This window comes from Patiria miniata, unplaced genomic scaffold (assembly GCF_015706575.1).
Source record: "Patiria miniata isolate m_02_andy unplaced genomic scaffold, ASM1570657v1 HiC_scaffold_5, whole genome shotgun sequence".
In the NCBI taxonomy this organism is placed as follows: Eukaryota; Metazoa; Echinodermata; class Asteroidea; order Valvatida; family Asterinidae; genus Patiria; species Patiria miniata.
The window spans coordinates 972,509-993,480 of NW_024037072.1; the positions used below are offsets into that span (position 1 = coordinate 972,509).

A 20,972-nucleotide genomic window follows, 5' to 3' on the forward strand; every position below is an offset into this window, starting at 1 on the left:
CGGCGACGGGCGCACATACCAGAAACCGGAGACTTTTTTTTTTTGGCCTAAACTAGTTCTCGTTGAATTTCAAATTCGACCGAACTATTCATTAAAAAAAACCGAACTGATGCCTTCAATGAGTTACTATCAAAAGCATTTTAAGATGATGGCCTTTTCAAAAACGAATCATTGTTAAATACACCACAGAACATTGTAAAAATATTTCCCCTTCTTTCTAGCCTATTGCTTTTTATGTCGATTTATACAAACTTTAGCGGTTGTGTACAAATTCTATGGAGAGTCAAGGAAATTTTCTATTTTGTAACAAAATTGGAAATGTTTCTCAGTTCCAGATTCATGTCTTATCATCATTTTTGCAATGACTGACCTTCATTGAGATGATATATGAAAAAAAAGTGACGTCAGGTTGCAACATTTTTTCCAAACTTAATTCCATGTTCATCTACCCTTCGAGCATTACAAGACCTATTTATTACTGAAACATAAATTTAAATACATCCTTCAAAAACCAAAAAAGAAAAGGAAAAAAAAAATACGAATAAAAAATGATACCGAGCCAGGTGGTCAAGTAAAAAAATTCAATCATTGTAAATCCAAAACAAATTCTTTGAAAAAAAACTTATAAAATAGAATTTCCTAGTCAGAAGAAATCAGGGGGTATCCCTGCAGTACTGATACAAATTGTCAAATAAGGTCATTTGTCGCATATATTTTTCAAATCCATAATCAAGACTCGTCAGTTAATCAAATTCTGAAGTTTAGTAATCAAATTCTGGAGTTTACTTTAGGGATGAAACATTTTGTTAAATAAGAATTCATAAAAAAATATTTCGGATGTAAACGAACAGACCATTTCATGTGTATAATATAACAGTAAGGTGCAAAAAATATGAATGTTATTAAGTTAAAAAATGCCATGCACTTGAAGGGATGTAGAAATGTCAAATACTAAAAATAACAAATTTCATGCAATTTTTGCTGGAAAGACAATATTTATTTGTACATGATACCACAGGAGCAGTATGGAGCTAAAAATTACAACGTAAACATGAGGAAAATGTCTCTTCAGGAATGCATTGCATACGAATGCTCCTTCCAAGTTATCTTATCCGTAAATGAAAATACTACAACTTCAGATCACAAGAAACTTTTACACCAAACTTTTGGAAAAATCTTGACAGCTTTCCCACTATTCCGATTTCAACAATCATGAGAAACATTTAATCAATATATTGAGATATCCACACATGATGACTACACTGAGTATGCATATGATCCTTTGAGAACACACAGGGTTAGGGTGAGGGTGGGGATTAGGGCGAGACATAGGGTGAGATACAGGGTGAGACATAGGGTGAGATACAGGGTGAGACACAGGGTGAGATACAGGGTGTCAGGGGAAGTGTTGGAATAGGATGGGAATTATATTGGCCGTTACATCTTCACAAGGTATTACCCCTGTTCAACTACATCACTCTTGCCACGAATATGAAACCAAATTTTTCTTGTAATCCACAGCGGTTGCAAGCAGTGTACATATTAACATATAACTTATGAACACACCCTGTATTTTACACTAAAAGATCGAGATTCGTATCCGAAAGGCAATGGGCTGTTGTTCTATTTCCCGGTGGTTGGAGGTCAAAGTTCGTCTTTTATGTTTTTGCTCTGTAGAGAGAGAGAGAGAGAGTACATAAAATGATATGAGGAAAAAATTCTAAGCTTCGAAATAAAAAAAGATGAAAAAATTATAAGCTTTGAAATAAAAATAATATGAGGAAAAAATTATAAGCTTCGAAACTCCACAACGGAAATAATTAGCTAGGAGCGTCACAACTTTTAACAAAATGATTGTTAACATCAGACTGTAACAGTTCTTTTATATATTTGTTTCAATGTGAATAGAATTTTGCATTAGAAGGGCTGAGTCATTGTTAGGGGGAAAAAACACAAGAATAAAATTGTTTTGTGGAGTGAAGCAAAGCTTAAATAGAGTAATTAAAGCTATATACAAACTTCATGGCATTCTAGATAAGCTTCAATGAAGTTTTCAATCTCTCACGTCAGGATATTGGCAAAATCTACATGTCGGTGATTTATTCATATACTTACATTGCTTGCCCTCTGAGTGAATCGCTTTTTAAGGAGTGGTATTAAATTGCTTGCAGTTTTATCCACTTGCTCACCAAACCAATTCTGCAAACAAAAAGAGAACATTTTGAAGAAATAATTGTGTTTTTGTCTGCTTGAAAATCTAAGACTTGACAGGAATTTCAGAACCTTGAAGAATACTGATCGATATCTGGAAAGAGTATCTTTCAAAGAAGAAAGATGAACATACAGATAATACAAATCTCAAAGGAACAATAAGGCAGTAGGCTCCGTTTATAATTTCAAAAATCCATGTTTTTACATCCAGGTTTTTAACAGGCAAAATATAACGCTTGTTACAGCAGTTACACCTATGAATCACATCTTTTGGAAATTTCCTACAACTTTGAAAAATAACAAAAAGCACTGAATTTTTAAACATGATGCATTTCTTCTTAAATAAAATTAAGAAATCACAAAACGAATGACATACCTGTGAATGGCCGACTTTGTGTGTGCCTTTATAAAGTCGAACAGAGGGAAAGAAATTAATGCTGGCCTGTTGACATATATTCTGGTTTTGCGTACAGTCCAACTTGCCTGCACGGACGTAGCCTTCAACACCCTAAAAGGAAAACAAAAACAAACAAAAATCCAAATTGAAAATGGGATGAATATCTGTGATTATAAAGATAACTTTGCACTACTATTAAACAGAGCAAATAAAGCGGTGCAAAATAGACTTGTAAAAGGCAATATTTTTTAATCGATATTGATCTTCGATCAAAATAAGATGAGTGACTCTAATTTATAAATAGACAACCCCCCCCCCTCCCAAAAAAACCCCAAAAACCATCAAGGTGTAAAGTTTTCATCAGCATGTGACGTCATTCAAAGCACCAAAAGTTGCTAGAATGTTTGATTATTTGCTGAGGTAAATGTTCTTTTCTTGGTGATTCATAGTTGTTTCAGTACATGACAGTATTAAAGCACATGAAGAACTTTAATCACAAATTTGTTCAGTGAGCAAATTTTGAACAGAAAACTCCAAAACCAAATAGTGTTTGCCGTAAATGACAGCAAGGCAACGTTGCCCTCAGCTGTCAGGAAAGGTGCATTCCACGTGGTAAAAAGAGTGAACCTTACAAATATTTTAACCAAACACGAATGTCTCATAGTTTTCATACATTTCAGAGGACTGGAAATTTGCAAAAGTGTTAAAATCCAGTCATGGTCCCTGTAAAAGTCATTTGTGTCTGATTGTAATCTTGAAGCGACTGACCTTAGCTACTTGCTCAAACTCCGGTTTATACTGCTGGCACGGCATACAGTGTGGCATATGGAAATCTATCACCCAGGGCTCCGTGCTGCGAAGGACTTTGTCCCGGAAGTTACTCCTATCGATGGTTTCCACCAAGGAAGGAAGGAAGTTGTGAGCCCAGAAAAAGATGGAGTTGGAATCACGGAACCAACCGTTGTAATCACTGTCGAGAAAACAGCAGGAAAATTAATAATGATGCGCCTATGGTAGCAATCAAGTGTGTCTTAAGCGGCGATTAGAACTGTGATTTGAAAGGATACGCTGATTTTTATGATCAAGTATTTTGTTCCATTCTTCCAGAGCTGCAAATCGGAATGTCCGCTCGCCGTCAGATTTTGAACTGTACATGGAGGTAACCATGTTTTGGGCTGGAGGGGTGATTGTTCGATTGATGATATTCAGTTATTAATTCCTGGAGATAATCCAGGGCTGATCCATGTATGCATTTATAGGTGAGAACCTAAAAGTTTGAAAACAACTCAGGATATTACCGGTTATCATTGTAAGGGTAGACTTGGTCAGGAATATTTGAGATTGGAACTTTTAAGACAACGTTTGCAGCCTCTCTCTGGAACGAGATGCCAGACTTAGTACCTTCACAGGCTGTTAGTACCAGTGCTCTTTTCAATAAAACTAAGCAAGTATTTGATAGCAATTAAGTTGCTTTATTTTTTGGTATGACCGTTTTGGATTAAATGGGCTTTAACCCATTACAGTACCCACCGCCCCAAACAGCCCTGCCTGTTACTCTGTGTACCGCCCCAAATTTCTCCAGCATTGTATGGTTTTTTCATCAATGAATAAATACAATGTAATACACTGAGTACAGGTGCCAATTGCTTAAAAGTATAGCTGACCTTCTTCCTGTGTTTCCTGTTTTTCCAAATGGAAATGCGCGGATGGTTGGGTAGTTCCGGACTCCTTGCTGATTGCACAAGTTGGCGTGGGTGACACAATCAATGGTGCCAACACTGGCTGTGCCGTTCAATCTCTGGATAAGGCAATTAATGAGAAACGGACTCGTTTACTTGCTCCCATTCAGGTAACATTTCTTGGTATACCTGCTGTGTCGATGTCATGGCTTCTGGGAACAAGACCAAGATAGCTGCAATGTGGTATATCGGAGCTGGTTTCTGAAAAGTTGATAACAGTCATTGACATAAACACTATGTCAATGTCATAGCTTCAGGGTACCAGACCAAGATGACTGCAATATGATATACTATGGCCAGTTTCTTTAATTATGGAAACAGTTCCTTGGAATACAAAATGTGTAAATGTCAAGGCTTCAGGGCACCAGACCAAGATGGCTGCCATGCTGTACATACCTTAGCTAGCTTCCTCCATTCCGGCAATAACGCTTGGCACGGTCCACACCACGGAGCGTAGAAATCCACCAACCACATGTCCTTCTGGTCTCGATTGATGACCAGATTTTGGAAGCTGTCTGGATTCAGATCAACCACGGTGGGATGCAAGGTGTCCTGAAAATAACACAAGACACAAAATCATGGAGTAAATTGTGTGAATCTAAGGTACTCATTTTTTGGGTTATTTGCTATGATGCCTGTTTTCAAAACCTGTGTCTTATCAAGTCTTCCTTCTAACATATAACAATGCCTGTTACCTGAATGAAATCAACAATCTCGTCTGCGGTCTTGTACCCCATGTTCATGTGTGGTTTGCTGTCATTGTACATGACGGTAGTTGGGTAGGACCTGATATTATGCCGGGTACAGAGAGTGTTGTGGACGGTGCAGTCCACTGTGCCAAAGTTGACGTCCAACCGACGTGCGGCTGCTTTGCGTAACTGCGGTAACATCTGTTTGCATGGTGGGCAATGCTGTTCACAAAGAGCAAAAATAAATGAGGCAAATAATTTCTTCTCAGTTTACAAGAATATAAGAACCACAAAAAAACCTGGAAATTCAGGGGGTTTTATTGGGGGGAGGGGGGGGGGGGCTCTTGGTAAAATGTTGTTTCGTCTGAACCTATGACAATAATGTAACAATCTTCATTATTTCAACAAATTCAAGGTTGCTACAAAATTATTAAATTCACTAGAAAAAGTTTTTAGAAGACAATCGGAGTTAAATTAATAACAAAATTGCAAACTTGTTGACTTACTGGAGAGAAGAAATCCACAAACCACAACTGGCCAGTCATGACTGGTTCGGGGAAACTCTCCGGGCCCAGAATGTGAAGTCTAGAATCTACACCCTGTCTGGCAAAGGCTGCAATGTCCTGAGCAAACAGACGACCTGCGGGAGACAAAATAGACACGTTAACTAAAGCATTTCTGCTATGGACCTTCCCGGACGCTAAAATTATCCTTCTTTTGATGAAAACGATGGCGCATTCGTTGTACTTTTAACTTTATACTTTGAGGGGTCATCATGTATGCCTCATGTAAAGAAATACATTTTTCAAAACTTCCTGCACATTGGAAGGATCTGGGAGGACATGAGGACTCAGTTTTGCCTTTGTCATGACGGCTAAGTCAAGGCATATTATTGGTGAATGTACACACGCATGATACATGGTTTATTAGATATTCAAAATGAATGATCATCAATGACAGAAATAGGTCACTGCAATGCCTCCAGTTTTCCAAGTGTTGCATTACCATCAGAGACACAGGCCTATAAACCTTGGGCCACACATTCTGTTTTTAATCTCCCTATAAACTTGGGAGTTGTCAATAAAATTCTTAACCCGTCTGGGATGGAGCTTTTGCTGCCTGTATGGGCACTGTGCACAAGTACCCCCTCAACGGTAAGATAAGGACAGTTTGGGGAAACCACTGGGAGAGACATTCCAACGCAATGCCGACGACGCGTGACACTCACCCAAAGACGCTACTGCTTTGCGTACATTCAGAAAAAAATTAGCTGTGCATACTTCAGGCTGTATGCACGCGCACTAGTATACGAATGTGGTGTGTCCTGTCCACTGGGCACTCAAAAATGGTAAAAAGCTCCTTATCTTGTTCATGAACGGAACCCATTTTGTCACAATGCAATATATGTGAATCCATGTGAAAGAACATACCATGGTGGAATTCATGGGCACCTCCTTTCCTGAAGAGCGCCACCTTGGGTAGGTTGGTGCCAAGGTACAATGTCTGGCAGACATCTTGATGCTGGGTGCAGTTGAATTTCCCAACCTAAAAACAAACCAAAAACAAATGAGGGAATCATGCATAGTGTCACTGCACCGTCCTCCCTCAGAACCCCTGTTCACATCCTCCCATAGTAGATAAATTTTTACATTTTGTGAAATGTAAACATTTTGTATTTTTGATTTCTTTCATTTTTATCTTTCTTCACCTGATATTGGCTTTTTATTTCAGTCAAAAATTGTTGATGTGTGGCAAATAAATATTTTTTTGAATTTCTTAAACTGAATGTGGATTTGGATTTAGAGTTCACCTCCCTTCCAAGCAACATGTGCACATCTAGTTTTCATTTCTGGTGCAATCTAGACTGTAACTAAGGTGCCCCTTTAGAATTAACCAATGTGAATGACGATCTAAAGGAATATTCTGTAATAAATTTCCAAATGGTCCAGCTGCACCATCAGTTGACCCCCATGAAAATGAAGAGATTTGATTGGTTAGTTTACCGTCATGTGTTTCAGGAGGTACGGCAGTTTGCGTAGTTCAATCTCATGTTCTTCCTTCCCACTCATGAAATACACCAACATTACTTCGTCTGATTTGCCCGTCTTTAAATCATCCCGGCCACTCTGAAGGAAAAAACAACCCAAACAAATGATTAAAAAAACCTGCTAAATAAGAATCAGAAACCATTATCACCATTAACAGGCATACAACTGGAAATCATCAAAAAATGAGGGAGCTCCAAGCTTCACAAGACTATCTGCATAAAGGGAAGTTACATTTGTAAAAAAATAAGGAAATACGCGGATACAAGGAAAATTTGTATATCTGAATAAAATCAACCTCTTAACTTAATTTCATCCAACCTGTCAAGTAACTGTCCATCAAAACTGTGTCTCGGTAAAAACCCTGTGCCTTGCACTCTTTTTTGTTGGTTGAAATTTCTTATTCTGTTGGGGGGGACCAGAGCTTTGCGACACTTGAATTCATTGACAATTTAAGCATTACCTTCAATTCTTCACCAGAGAGTGTGGAGATGTCTGGGAGAAGTTTCAGCACTTCGGCAGCGATACTCTTGGGCTCATCAAGCTCAAATGTCTGCCAAGACACAACATGGAGATAATAGTCATTAATCCTAGCCCCTGAGGAGCGTCATTTGGCCCTGAGGGCGTCCAAACCCATGGACAATATCCTATCTTAAGTCACAATATGATATTTCAATTGTCATTTTGTAACAACAACAATCTAGTGCTTATGTAGTGCTTTATACCAAAGGTCTCAAAGCGCTTCACAATTATTACCCCTGTTCATCAGGCAATGAGACAATGAGAGTTTTTGCAGCAGCTCGAGATCCGCGCATTCTGGTCTCTACCCGGTACCTTCACAGGTACCCATTGATACTCCTGGGTGGAGAGAGGCAATTGTAGTAAAGTGTCTTGCCCAAGAACACAAGACCATGTTCCCCGTGGGGGTACCACGGCACATGAGTCAAACAACGTAACCATTACGTAACCACAGCGCTCCACAAAGACAGCATTCTTTTTCTGTTTTGACACCCCTCCTCTTTTTTTTAAGTCCAATTCTTCCATTGACATGCATATGGATCAGTATTGACATGTGCATATAATCTATACAAATTTATCATTGACAAATTGCCTGTGACTTACCCGGCTAGATGAAGATAGTGCTTTCTTTCCTGATGGGTAGTACTTGATGATGCTGTCATCAATATTTAACTTCTTGCACAACTTGGAGGAGGCCACGCAGTCCACAGCACCAACATTTACAACTTTGTTCTGAAAAAAAAAACACCACCCGATAGCAATTTCACACTGCAATGCTAAAAATTAAAAACCTGCTAAAAATTAAAAACCTGAAAAACATGACAGATTATTTTCAAAATTTATTTTAAAAATGGCAAATTTCTAAGTTTCAAACTACAATGTACAGAAAATAAAATTGAAAAAAAACCCAGACAAATACGATAAATGCAATCTGCCTTACCAAAATGGCAGCCAGTTTTGTTCGGTCTTCCAAATCCAAACAGCCAGCATGTGCTAAGTCCGTTGACTCGCCTTCATTTCCTGCACAAGGTCAAAGGTCAATTAATCCATATCTGAACAAAACTAAAAACTTGATTTCCTCTTACTTCATGCATCAACTTTTTCTCCCTCAAAAGCATAAATAAATACTATTTTTTAACATCTGCCACAACACACATGCAACATACAAACACTTTGCTCTCTTTCAAAAACTACGCAAGGATTGTTTTCTGTACACAAGTAGATTTATACTAAAGAAAATGATGCCAAGTACAGCAAAATGAACAGGTGTTTTCAATATTTTTAATTCGGTACAATGAATGTACAAGAGTTGTACTCATGTGTATCCCTGTGGGAACAAATGCACACACCTCAATGATGGCTGGGGTGCAAAGAGTCTATACGATACTAGCAACCAACAGTGAATTTAAAGTTACTGACAGGACATAGAGAAATGGTAATCGTTTTGCTGTTAACTTACAATCATGGCTACAAAGGCTCTGAGGCTTTGCGACATGAAAGATCATTATATCAGTCTAACTTTGATATGAATAACTTACAAACTTTTGAAATCGATCACGTTGATTAAGATATGAGGAAACTTATAAATGCTGACAGACATGTGATGACAATGTGAAACAGACAGATAGATGGACACATAGACAAACAGACCAACCTTCTGGTGCTCCACAGTATGATATAACCCATGGCTGGTCCTTGTGCTTCTCAGACAAAAGAATGGTCTTGAAATTTCCTTCAAAAATAAACAAATTCAATATTAGTTTGATGTTATGATGAAATCACAACAGTCGTAGTTTCCCTGGCAATAATAATACCAAAAGGAAATAAAACAAAAACAAAAAACCCAAAACAATGAAAATGAAATGCTGTTAAGTTTCATTTAAAACTTTGTAAAAAAAATGAACTGAGCGTTACAATTTAAAATGTCAGTAAATTTCAAATTGTATTCCTTTTTTTATTTCTTTTATTTTCTTCGAAATAGCTACTGTGTCACCTTTACAGTGGTTGTAAGCACACTTTCACAGACACCCTTTTTTACAACACCCACACAGACACATTTTGTTATGTAAATAAATAAGTATAAATTCCTTACACGACAAAAAGTTACTGTAAGATACTCCAACAAATGTCTTACCTGTCCAAATGGAATGGACCTCAGCCTTGACCAGCCACAAAGCATGCTTGATCAGATCTTGGAGCTTACGATTTCCTGTGAATTCTTCATTCTGCAGACAAATATGAAATAAAACAATGCGACTTATTCTACAAAATGCACAAACATTAGTTCTTGAATTATTAGCAAGTTCACGCAAAACTAAAGTTAACCACAATTTGACTAATTTCACTGAAACCTACGCAAGCCAACCGTAGTTTGATTTCTCAAGTTGACTATTTGGAAACACTGAGATTGGTTGCTTCGCTTGTGCACCATAGCAGGAATCCAACACACAGAAGTTCATGATAACGTTTTATCTGTTTAATGTTAGTGTGCACGCATTAGTCCTTATTGGTCTATGGTACTCATTCAAACTTGCTCAAATTCACAGACATGTGCTCAAACGTTAAATCTTGTTATCATGCCATAATTTAAATGTTAATTTAGTGGAAATTCAGTTGAACAAATGGTCAGTGGAATAAATGGTGCACCATACCTGAGGATAGATCTTGAGGGTGGGGAAGAATCGTATCCCCTGGGCGGTGCAGAGAGGGTTGTCGTCATGGCAATTGACAGCACCGATGCGAATCACACCTTCCATTTCCTTAGCAAACTCACGCCACTGTCCAAAAAAATAATAATAAATAAATAAATAATAAGCAGACCTTTTCGATTTCAAATATACTTCATTTTCTACTGTAAAATAATAAAAAATGAATACTGAAGCAGATGCATCGCCTTCAAAGAAGTTTATAATGTGCTTGTGATAATTTATTTCACAAATATGTATTTTTCTATTTTGAATTTGATTGAGAGCATGAAAAGGATTTTAAAAAAATGTATTCTACATTTCCTCATAGGTAGTCATTGTGTAATGAATATGTGTAATGAATATCAACTGAATATCGTTGGACAAACTTTTGATTTTGATCGTCAAGCTGTATATTTTGCTTGGAAGTGACAGTTTTGTTAGAAACTGTTTTTGTACCATTTTTGTTTCAGTTCACGCACTATATGACTTGAACTGAAAGTTGGCAACTTTCAATTCAAGTAATATAAAGCATGAACAAAAACAATGGGAAATTCAATTGGCTCTGGCAGTATTCTAGAAAAGAGAGAAAAATATGTCCATATTATGAGTACATGTATCTTTCCGTTTTTATGTACTATGGCTGACATTGTTGAATAATAATAATACCTTGCAAACAAAACTTCCCCCTGGATAGCGTCAATGCAAAACACAGTTATTAATGCACTTCTCTGGAATGCAGTGATTCCTCATGTGTAAGAATAGACTCACCAAAACCAGTGAAATAAGAACTAAATGCTCTCGCTTCTAGAATATTTCCAGCCCCTTTTTTTGCAATGTAAAATACAATGAGGGACTAGAAGCAGTTAATTTCATCACAAGTTCATCACATGTAAATCACTAGTCAATTCACAAGTCCAGCAAGTTGTAAGTAATGGGAGATGAACAATTTGGTTAGCTAATAACTTGTGGACGACATAAGATTCACGTGTGATGGGACCATAGAGCTATATTATATTACTAGAGCGCTAACTTCGTGTACAAAGGAAAGCCTGCTGGGCGCATCCATGTTTGCGCACAAACCTATGGAAACCTAGAAATTTTGTACGGCTTTTGTACGGCTATTTGCATACCTGCGTTTGTATTCCATACCGGTGCGTTATCGAAGCCAATACGCCCAAAACCGAAATGCACGATCAGCAAATGAGCGTCTCATTTTGCTCTACGCGAACAGCGCAACGCGTGCGCGCGCGTATTCGCTGCAGATGCTTTTTGTCGTCACGTTTTTTGAACCGTCAATGACGCGCTTAAGTTGTTTGCGTATGTTCTACTTGCGCGTTGCATTTAGAGTACACTTTTAAAATTCAATCCATCTAATTTCATTATGTTCTACAAACACGCACGTGAATTCAAAATGTCTGCGCCCAGGACGGCTTCAAAGCGTCTCCGCGCGCAGAATGAGGAGTTAGCGCTGTAGTACATGTAATTTAATATAGCTCTATGGATGGGACTCAACTGCAACGCTGCTAGAAACAAGTCGATGTCACTTTCATTATTTGGGTGTTCCGATGAAAATAATCAGGGAATCGTACATGTAGGTGCCTTTCATTCTGAGACTACACAGTGCCCACTTGTTCCTCAAACAAGAGTCCACAGCATAGAGGCACTTAGAGTCTACAGTGCCCCTCCAATTCTGAGTGGGGAAAGGAAGGGGCATAGGGGGAGGGGGAGAAACAAGCCTTAAGCAGGGGGGGGCACATGCCCTTCCCCATTCCAGTTATGCCACTGACTGTCCACCTGTCGCAACAAATGAAACTGTTCAAATTATTTAATAGAAGACTTACGATTGGGGCCAGGTCATGGCAATGATGGCAACGCGGAGAGTAGAAATTGACAAACCAGATGTCCTCACCAAATACCGATTGCTCTGAAACCAAGCAGCGAAAGGTGACATCCAAGTCAATAGATACCGAAAGATATGTGAAAAGTTATCTCAATTACCACACAAATAGAATTTCAATCGACATCCTGTTTGTATTGCACCCACTGCTTACATGAAATACTGACTCAAGAAAACCTTCTCAAATTCTTTATTTTTGTAAAAAAAATCCTGAAAATGTGTACATGTCAATTTCAGTTTCATTCAACTGACGCACAGCATTTCCTTCTTTGAAAAATAACGTGAGAAATTTTATCCTGGAATTTTTTTTGCTAGTTGAGTGAAGTAATAAAAAGAGAAACCTATTTTTTAGGATAATATTTTTTTTATAAAATTAAATTGGAATGCTGGAAAAACACCAGTGTGCAAACACATTAACAATTGTATTCAAATGAAAACATGAGTTGAACATGAATGCACACAAGAAATATCACATCAAACTCACCAAAATCAGTCTTGCTGAGAGTAACGACTTCAGGATCTTCATCGTAAAGACCTACAAAATGTTCAAGGGGAAAAAACATTGACAAATTAAATGTGGGATAACTGAAAACATGGAAAGATGAAATAATGAACACAAACAGATACATGTCCCCTTCCCTTTATAGGGATAATATTGCCAATTACAAAAAAACAGCTGGTTTGCATAAGGTTCATCTATGAGCTACGTTAGCTGGACAGTCAGGATAACCCACAATCCTTTGCGCTTCCATCACAAGACTTCTGTGATGGATCATAAGCTTTCTCAGGTCTTCACTAGATATCAGAAGTCAATCACAATTCATCGCAAGTCAATGAAAAGCTTCCCAGTCTCCAATCAGTTGACAAGCTATCCCAATGAATTGGGGTAAAGGAATGTTTTGGTCATCGCCAGTTCATGTTCACTTTTCATGTGAACTCTTGGTACCACCAGTGTTAGAATTTACCCAATTGTTTTCTGCGGGATCAATTATACGGAAGCTGAGGTCAAAACTTTTCATTTTATTACAGTTATCAATTCACAATATTTTCAATAATTTGTAATTTGTAGGTTTTTTTTCTTCCAAAGAACCCATTGATTACCTTTGACTGGATAAACTTAGTCAGGACATAAACGAATTAAAAAAAATAGGGTGTTACACAGATTGTAGATCCTATGTACTGCATTCTTGTAAATTCTTGCAGGTTTTTGAGGTCAATGTTTTAAGCATCAGCACATATCCCCTTCAACCGGGTACCCGATTGAAAAAAACATGGGTACCCAGGTACCCGTTAAAGAAACCCACCCCCACAATTCAAATCTCGGAAGGTGATGTTTAGATTGTTCACAAAGGTCCGTACGATACAGCAAGATACAAGTGTGTGCAGTGTGCATAGCTTTACAGTGTAAACTATAACTTTTGCAAACGTCACAAATGTGAAAATGGTTTGTTTTCCAATTTGTAGCCTGGTTTCCGTTCTCCACAAACAGCATTCAAAACCTTTCTGTTTCATTGTCTGAGAAGTTACTACTTGAGTAATATGTAAAGTTGGTTGCGGGTACCCGATCCCATGATCTGGAACCGATCCTGACATCAACAGTCCGGTACTCGGGTACCTGGTTCCGATGCACAGCCGTAACTTCCACTCAGTCTATAAATTCCTCACCAAATTCTGTCTTGTAGTACTGCCAGCTCTCGTAGCGATTCCATCTTCCTTGTCCTTGCTGGTCCTTGAGACCCTCCTCCCCGAACCGATCGTACTTCTTCCGCAGGTCGTCATCTTTCAGCACCTCATATGCCCTGTTGATCTCGACAAACTTATCATGAGCCTTGGGGTCATCCTGAGAATAGGAAAACAGATAAGTGGTTGAAAATAAAGTGATTAAAAAGACCTATTTTACACCCATAATGACTTAGTGATGAGTTGTTTTATATCAGCCGACATTTAAGAGACTGCCAATTGAAAACCTATTTTTGAACTCACATATTTCCTGTTTCAAAATGATGAACTTCTTTTTTACTGCAAAGCCAGAGCTCAATTGGACAAAAACAATCCCTTGTCATAAAAAAAATTCAGATTTGAGATTATTTCTATAAAAAAAAGGTATATTTTAGTATTAACAGAGGAGAAGAATGTTATCCAAAAATTCTGATAAATGCAGTGTATAAAGATGAATATTGCCAAAGGTTACAAAAATTGACTTACAAAACTAGCCTGCACATTATACAATTTCTTACTGAATAAATGCTGGCATGGGATTTCGCAACAAGGAAAGTAAATTGAAAGTTAATTGATATCATCGAAACTGAAAAAGTCATCAAAAGCCACAGCTGTTTGTGTCACACCAGGAAACCACAGGAATGACATAAAAGACGCGTGGCAGACAAATTCCAATGATTCAATTGATTCAGCAATTTGTAATAAATACATATGTACATGCTCAGGGCAATGCAAAAATGAAGAGCTATTTTTAACTAATTATGGCTTTTGGGTACGTGTAGAGTGCTTTGTACAATTATTCACTACACAATGAATGTGTATGTCTCGCAGGATCCCATAAAATTGATTTCAAAGACATTTGTTTCGTTTGTAATGTTCAATTGATGCCAAGATCATATCTTCATCATGACATATTCTCATTTTGAGAAATGGTCAGCTACTGGTATTGTGTTAGGGAATTTTAAGATTGTTTACAAGCTTACAAAAGTAGTTGACTTATTTGTTGGGTTGGGTTCATTTGAGCAGTTTTTCTATAACAGATTTTTTGCTTGTTTTTGAGTTTACCACATATTATGTAAATTACAAAAGGTAAACATATATTTTGAGGACATACATTTTTTTACAGATTAATATGGACTTCTGGAAAAAATGTTTCCCATTCAAAACTTTTTAAAGACCAGTTTCTCCAATTGTGGTCAAGACGAAATATCAGTCAAAAATCACTTGTTATGTACACATAGCCTGATGTGCCTTTGTGTACCATCCTTTGTGAAGCTCTACATTGAATATAGCCCCTGCGGCCCTGCCGATGGCACAGATGTAACATCTGGTACAATTTCAATTGAAGCCCATACCCTGTACATACAAAAACATTTTGCATGAATACAATCTGAATATTATGGGGACTGCATCAGACGCTGGCTATTGTGCATTTCAATTTTTTTTTCAATCCTGATTAAAAAGATTTCGTCTTACTATGAATCTGACAAAGATCATAATTTTACTGTCTAATCTATTTTGCAACAATCTGAAAAATACTCAGCTCAGTAACATAATGTACAGTAATTTAGGGTTTGAACCAACGTCAAGGAGCACTATTTGTGACTCACTCTCCCCAAACTAGGCTGAAGTCACTTAAAAAACCTTCTTTAGCTCAAGTGTTGAAAATATTGCACAGAAGTAAAGTATATTCCCAAATTCTAGATTATTCATATTGGCCAGGGGTTCGAATCCTGCTGCTGGCCATATGTTGTGCACGTGTCCTTGGGCAAGCCACTTCACTCCAATTGCCCCTCTCCACCCAGGAGTATCAATGAGTACTGGCATTAGCTGGGAAGTAGAAATAGAAACACTCTCAGCCATTTCATGCAACTGAAACCGAAGACAAATGCCGGCCTGATGGGCCATATTGGCTTGTGACAGACTTTACTTTATTTGTTGCTCATATCTGTCAAAGCTTTAGTATCAACAACTGAAGTTTAGATCAGTTGACAACAAAAAGACACATCTTGTCAGAGGGGTATAAAAGTTCCAAACTTAAATACTCCAGCCTAGTTTGGGGTGGAGGGTCACATTTCTCAAAACCAACCAGGTTCTTATCCGGATGCATCTTGAGTGCCAGTTTCTTGAAGGCCCGACGGATGTCCTTGTTGCTCGCATCTCGTTCAATTCCGAGCAACTCGTAGTAATCTTGAGAGGCTGAGCTGATGACTGTCAGTAGGCTCAAGAGTGCTAGTGCAATAAGGGTAGTCTTTACCCACGACCTTTGAACTCTACTCCTTTGCATGCTGTGACAACTTCCACAACGCTTTAAAAACGGTCCACCAGTACTTGCGTCCATTTTGTTGCTGGAGAAATTGAGAACTAGGTTTTTTATGTTAAAGAATCCTGTCCAGCAATTTCTTCTGATGATCTACATGTACATGTATCGGTAGTGCCTAACTTTACTTTCACTGATGTTGTAACTAGCCTGCAGGAGAAATTCAAAAAAGGTTCAAAACAATTATTTCACATAAATTGTACAAGTTGGAAAGTATTAATGTCACTTTTTGTCAAATGCATCCCAATGATGGCCAGCACTGCAATCATGATGAAAAAGCAACTTAATACAAATTAGGAAAAGAGAAATGTTTCTTTTTTGTTCAATGATTCAGACTGATTTTAAATGACTAACCCACCAACTAGCCAGAGGATTTGAAACAGAAAGAGTTGTGCCAAGTGCGCAGAGTGTTAAACTTGAAGTCTTGTATTGTGCAAAGTTAATGAAACAAAAATCATGTGATACTGATTATGCAGTACACATATGAGTTATGATATTACGTCCATTGAGGAAGGTTTTGCTATGACTAAAATACTACCCGACTACCTGCAAGTATATCACGGATTTCGAGCTGCACAGATTAACTCTGTGAACTTCGAACTCACTAGGATGAGCGTTTCAATGAAATTGAATTCAAAACTTTAGGCCTATTTTTATACGCAGTGGCTATTGTTACGGCAGCCGTATGGCATTGCAAAAATACCATTGCGTATCGATATCAACCATCTGTAATCTGTTGGAACTAGACTATCATTCAACCTAATGGTTCTCAGTTTTTATTTTCCTTTAAGAAAAATCTTCCCAAGCCCTAGATTATGAAGAAGAAATTGAAAGCTACTTGAGTGCTTAAATAAAAGAATGATTTGATTAAAAACATTAACCCTAACCCACCTCACTCCTCCAAAATCCTCCTGGCGGTTTTGGAGGATTCTAGAGGATTGAGGATGAATGGTGATTGAATCAAATGAGGATTCTGGAGGATTGAGGATGAATGGTGATTGAAGCACATGAGGATTTTGGAGGATTGAGGATGAATGGTGAATGAAGCACAAGAGGATTTTGGAGGATTGAGGATGAATGCATTTTGAGGCAGGACTGTCTGATGATTTTGAAGGATTTGGCGTTGGTTATCCTTCATTTAAACACGAGTGCAAAGTTTTGGGATGAGGAGGATTTTGGAGGATTGAGGATGAATGCATTTTGAGGCAGGACTGTCTGACAATTTTGAAAAATTTAGGCGGAGTTGCAAAATTTTGGAGGATTTTGGAGGATTGAGGATGGTTGTAAGCAACAAGGGCCTAGGGGGTTAGGGTTAAAGTAAAGAAAACTATTGCACAGCAGCAGTTTTGAACATGGATCCCCGGCACAGTAGTCAACCATGTACTAATTGACGACTGACGCGTTCTGGTTAGAAGGGTAGTTATAAATGTGATGTAGGGGCCTAGATTCACATTGGTGATTTTGCAAACCCGTAGCGATAGCAGTTGAAAATTAAGTAACGACTGCCGCAAAGATAGCCACCACGATTTTTATATCATCATGATTTATGAAAGAAAATGTTAAAATAATTTAATTTGTGTCCAAAGAACTAAGAAGTAAACAAAAATTTTTGTTTACAATCAATGTATAAATTAGCACTTTCATGGTAAGGCAAAAAAAACCAACTCAGTCTCTGGTCAGCGCATGCGTCGATTTTAATCATGCACGTCAACCTTTTTTTTTTCTTCAATTTAACACGGAAGCTACAACAGCGCCCTCTATTGCCGCTGTTGCCGCACCTCCTCAAATTTTTTGTATCAAGGAGCACCAAGGAATGGGGAAATTGCACCAAGACAAATGATTAAGGGCACCAAGTCAAATGATGGAGGACACCAATGTATAATGAGGACACAAAAAAGCAAAATAGTACCCACCTTGTCTTTACAATTAAAGCTTGAAAAAAAAAAAAAGCCACCCCCCCAAAAAAAAACTGCGTCGCTGCATCAATTCTGGAACTTCGGTCTGACCAGAGACCGATTTTTAATTTTTTTTGGAGATATGCACCATCTTGCTTACCGGGCAAATTTACACGCATTGCTGTGTACGCATCGTCTATCGCATACTTTTGCGCTTCCAAGTCATCATGCATTCATTCCAAAATCATGACTGTGCAACGTGTGTTCTTTTTGCCCGGTGAACAAGACCATGATGGCGCATATTTATACCGTGAATGTGTGTTATTGTTTTAATAGGCCTTTAATTGCACGTTTCCATTTTTAAGAAGTCAAAGGATTATTTGAATATTTTGATGATGTTAAAAAGACCATATAACGGTGCCCATATAACTAATGTGTATGTAATTCACTTATCCGTTTCAAAATAAAACTTAAAAGTTAAAGTAACTTTAAGTTTAACGTGTTGGGCCTAATAATATTAATTATTAGGCCTATATCCTCGACCCTCCATTATCTGCGCAGGTAACGCTTGTATACGCGCGCGCATTGTAACACACAAATTGGAGGTAAATGCAAAGAAAAAGGACCGCGTGGCTTAGTTTAGGGGTCTGACCATATAATTTATAATTAATAATAATATTAGGCCCCCTAATCCTGATCTGAACAACAGTATACAAATACAGTTACAAACATGTCAAAACTGGGCGTTAGAACGCTGTTAATTAGGGGTAATCATTCTGATAGGGCACTGTAATAAAGCCACATAATGATCAACCAAAATATTTACACCATAACAAACAAAACATAACATTAATCGTATTACATACTTACGTAAAATTTCACTTCGAAAACTTTCTAACTTATGCCATGGGAAGAACACTGCATGAACAAGCCGCGCCGCGCCGGTACACAAAATGTTTACACGCAGTACACATGTTAACTTCGCCGGTAACATGTGATCTACCATTCTAATTCAAGGATTTCGTGCTGGATACCAGCTACCATATTGCTGAAAGTGACGTGTCGCGATATCGCGAAACGTGGTTTGCAAACATTGAAATTGTTTGCAGATTTGGATTCAATAGTCAGTTTTGATTTTAAGCTTTTGCGTGATTTTTTTCGGACTTATGAGCTATATAGGTCCATTGCATGCATTAGAAAAATCACATCTTATAATTTCAGGCTATACGCTAAGGTATTGAATATTTTTGCAACATTGGGCTTGTTTTGAGCTAAAGATGAAGCCGAACTATAACCAAAACCGAGGCTTGGTAAAATTTCCTTGAGTTTCGTTTGACAACAGAGGGCAGCCTGATTGGCCTACGGTGTCACAGTGGTAAAAATCATGGATAAAATTTATATTTCTGTAGGGCATTCATGCATGACAAGCATTATCGTCGTCAGGCGCTAGGCCGTGGAAAAATCGAAGGGGGGGGGGGGGGGGTACGACTTATCAATAAATTGGGAAATGATTAGTTCAATCGTGTTCATTCGATGGATCGGATATTCAGATCATTTTCCCAATTCAAAATGTGCCATTTGCTTTTTTTTAAATTTAAAAAAAAAAAATAAACTAACATGGAACTGAAAAATACATAACATTTTACTGTTTATTAAATGCGTACCGGATTAAACTATTTTACCAATATGATGGTAACAACAAATGAATAAGTTAATGGAAAACCATTACGGTTGTTAATTTACCGCAAAATTGAATAAATGAAATGGCATAACTAAATTGATCATAAATTTAGTGATGTACCTGTAGTAAAAAAAAAAACACCGAAAAACCGTGGAAACACTATAGCAAACCGTGGGGACACTTAACTCAATGAAATAAAGGTGCATTTCGTATGTTCCCGCTGAGAATTAATACGTCTTGATTTAGTTGATTTATCAGACCATTTCGGCCAGGCTACGTGAAATAAATTACTTTAAAAAATAAATCCTACTCAATTCAAAGAAATGTTCCCCGTGGTATTCTCGATTTTTTTTTTTAACAATTGCTCTTTTCCTAGAAATAGAAAAGTAATTCAGTTTTGAATGAGACATCGAACGAAAAAACGCACCGACCTTTTAGTTATTGAATTATTTCTTCACAAAAATCGAATTATATATTGGCCGCGCTGCCAGACAATGATTTCGGCTACCGCAGGGCGGAACGTTCATATCATTTGTGCGTAAAATAAACTTTCTTTTTCAGAGGTTTGCAGACGCTCAAAATCGGTAAAAGTATTTTGTTTGTTAAAACAAAACAATCTTAATTGACAACTGGTTAGGAGAAAAAATAGTTATTTTGAACAGCGAGGGTATTCGTCTTTCATTACACCTCCAAAAAAACCCCAGAGCAACGGCCACACAGAGGTAGCTACACAATGATTGCACTGCCTGTGCGTCCATACGCTCTCCATCCGCCAAAATTTATTTCGAACCCCCCCCCCCCCACTGCATACACATACAAGCCACAAAGTGACTGCAAAATGTCTGTAACTGCCAAATAATGAGGGAATATTGCGCAATAACAACTCACTTTGCAAGACCTTAAAATGGGTTAATATCAAAACGTGTCCTCTGGATGAACCCTGCACGTGGTTCGTTGGCCGCTATTTCACCCCGCCAAAAGTACTCGCACACTCAACGAAGTCTAACCTTGGCGGCGCAGGATCAGCATGACGTCACCCTGGGAGGCCACTCACCCAAACTGGTAACCCATCTCTAGTTCGAAAATCAAGGAAAAGACCGGTTACCAGGCAATATATTGAGGTTGACGCCGAGTGGAAAATTCTCAGAAACGAAATCTCTGCGGTTTCTATGA

General features: G+C 37.9%; 1 protein-coding gene across 3 annotated transcripts; it reads right to left on the minus strand.

Annotated features, from left to right (window-relative positions):
* Positions 1 to 739: 739 nt before the first annotated feature.
* On the minus strand, positions 740 to 19,091 carry LOC119740963 (dnaJ homolog subfamily C member 10-like). Of its 3 annotated transcripts, none has more exons than XM_038216489.1 (21): positions 18,989 to 19,091; positions 15,993 to 16,373; positions 13,850 to 14,024; positions 12,669 to 12,719; positions 12,129 to 12,211; positions 10,252 to 10,377; positions 9,735 to 9,825; positions 9,255 to 9,332; positions 8,541 to 8,620; positions 8,204 to 8,332; positions 7,545 to 7,634; positions 7,040 to 7,162; positions 6,467 to 6,581; positions 5,543 to 5,676; positions 5,043 to 5,258; positions 4,744 to 4,899; positions 4,273 to 4,406; positions 3,377 to 3,578; positions 2,588 to 2,719; positions 2,125 to 2,199; positions 740 to 1,671 (listed from the first exon to the last, which is right to left on the minus strand). In XM_038216489.1, the coding sequence occupies exons 2-21, from the start codon at positions 16,242 to 16,244 to the stop codon at positions 1,645 to 1,647; spliced, it is 2,469 nt and encodes an 822-aa protein (XP_038072417.1). In that variant the 5' UTR covers positions 16,245 to 16,373; positions 18,989 to 19,091; the 3' UTR covers positions 740 to 1,644. The 3 variants fall into 3 exon arrangements, with proteins under 3 accessions (XP_038072417.1, XP_038072415.1, XP_038072416.1); XM_038216487.1 differs by having other exon boundaries at positions 2,116 to 2,199; XM_038216488.1 differs by having other exon boundaries at positions 1,645 to 1,671; positions 2,116 to 2,199; positions 18,985 to 19,075.
* Between the last annotated feature and the right edge of the window lie 1,881 nt (positions 19,092 to 20,972).

Bases quoted from the DNA above. Each gene is read 5' to 3' on its own strand.
- LOC119740963 (XM_038216487.1), bottom strand. From the start codon at position 16,244: ATGGACGCAAGTACTGGTGGACCGTTTTTAAAGCGTTGTGGAAGTTGT. The intron at 5,677-6,466 runs GTATGTTCTTTC...TGTCTCCCGCAG, and splicing joins TGCCCATGAATTCCACCATG to GTCGTCTGTTTGCTCAGGAC. The intron at 4,407-4,743 runs GTATGTACAGCA...TGCCTTATCCAG, and splicing joins AATGGAGGAAGCTAGCTAAG to AGATTGAACGGCACAGCCAG.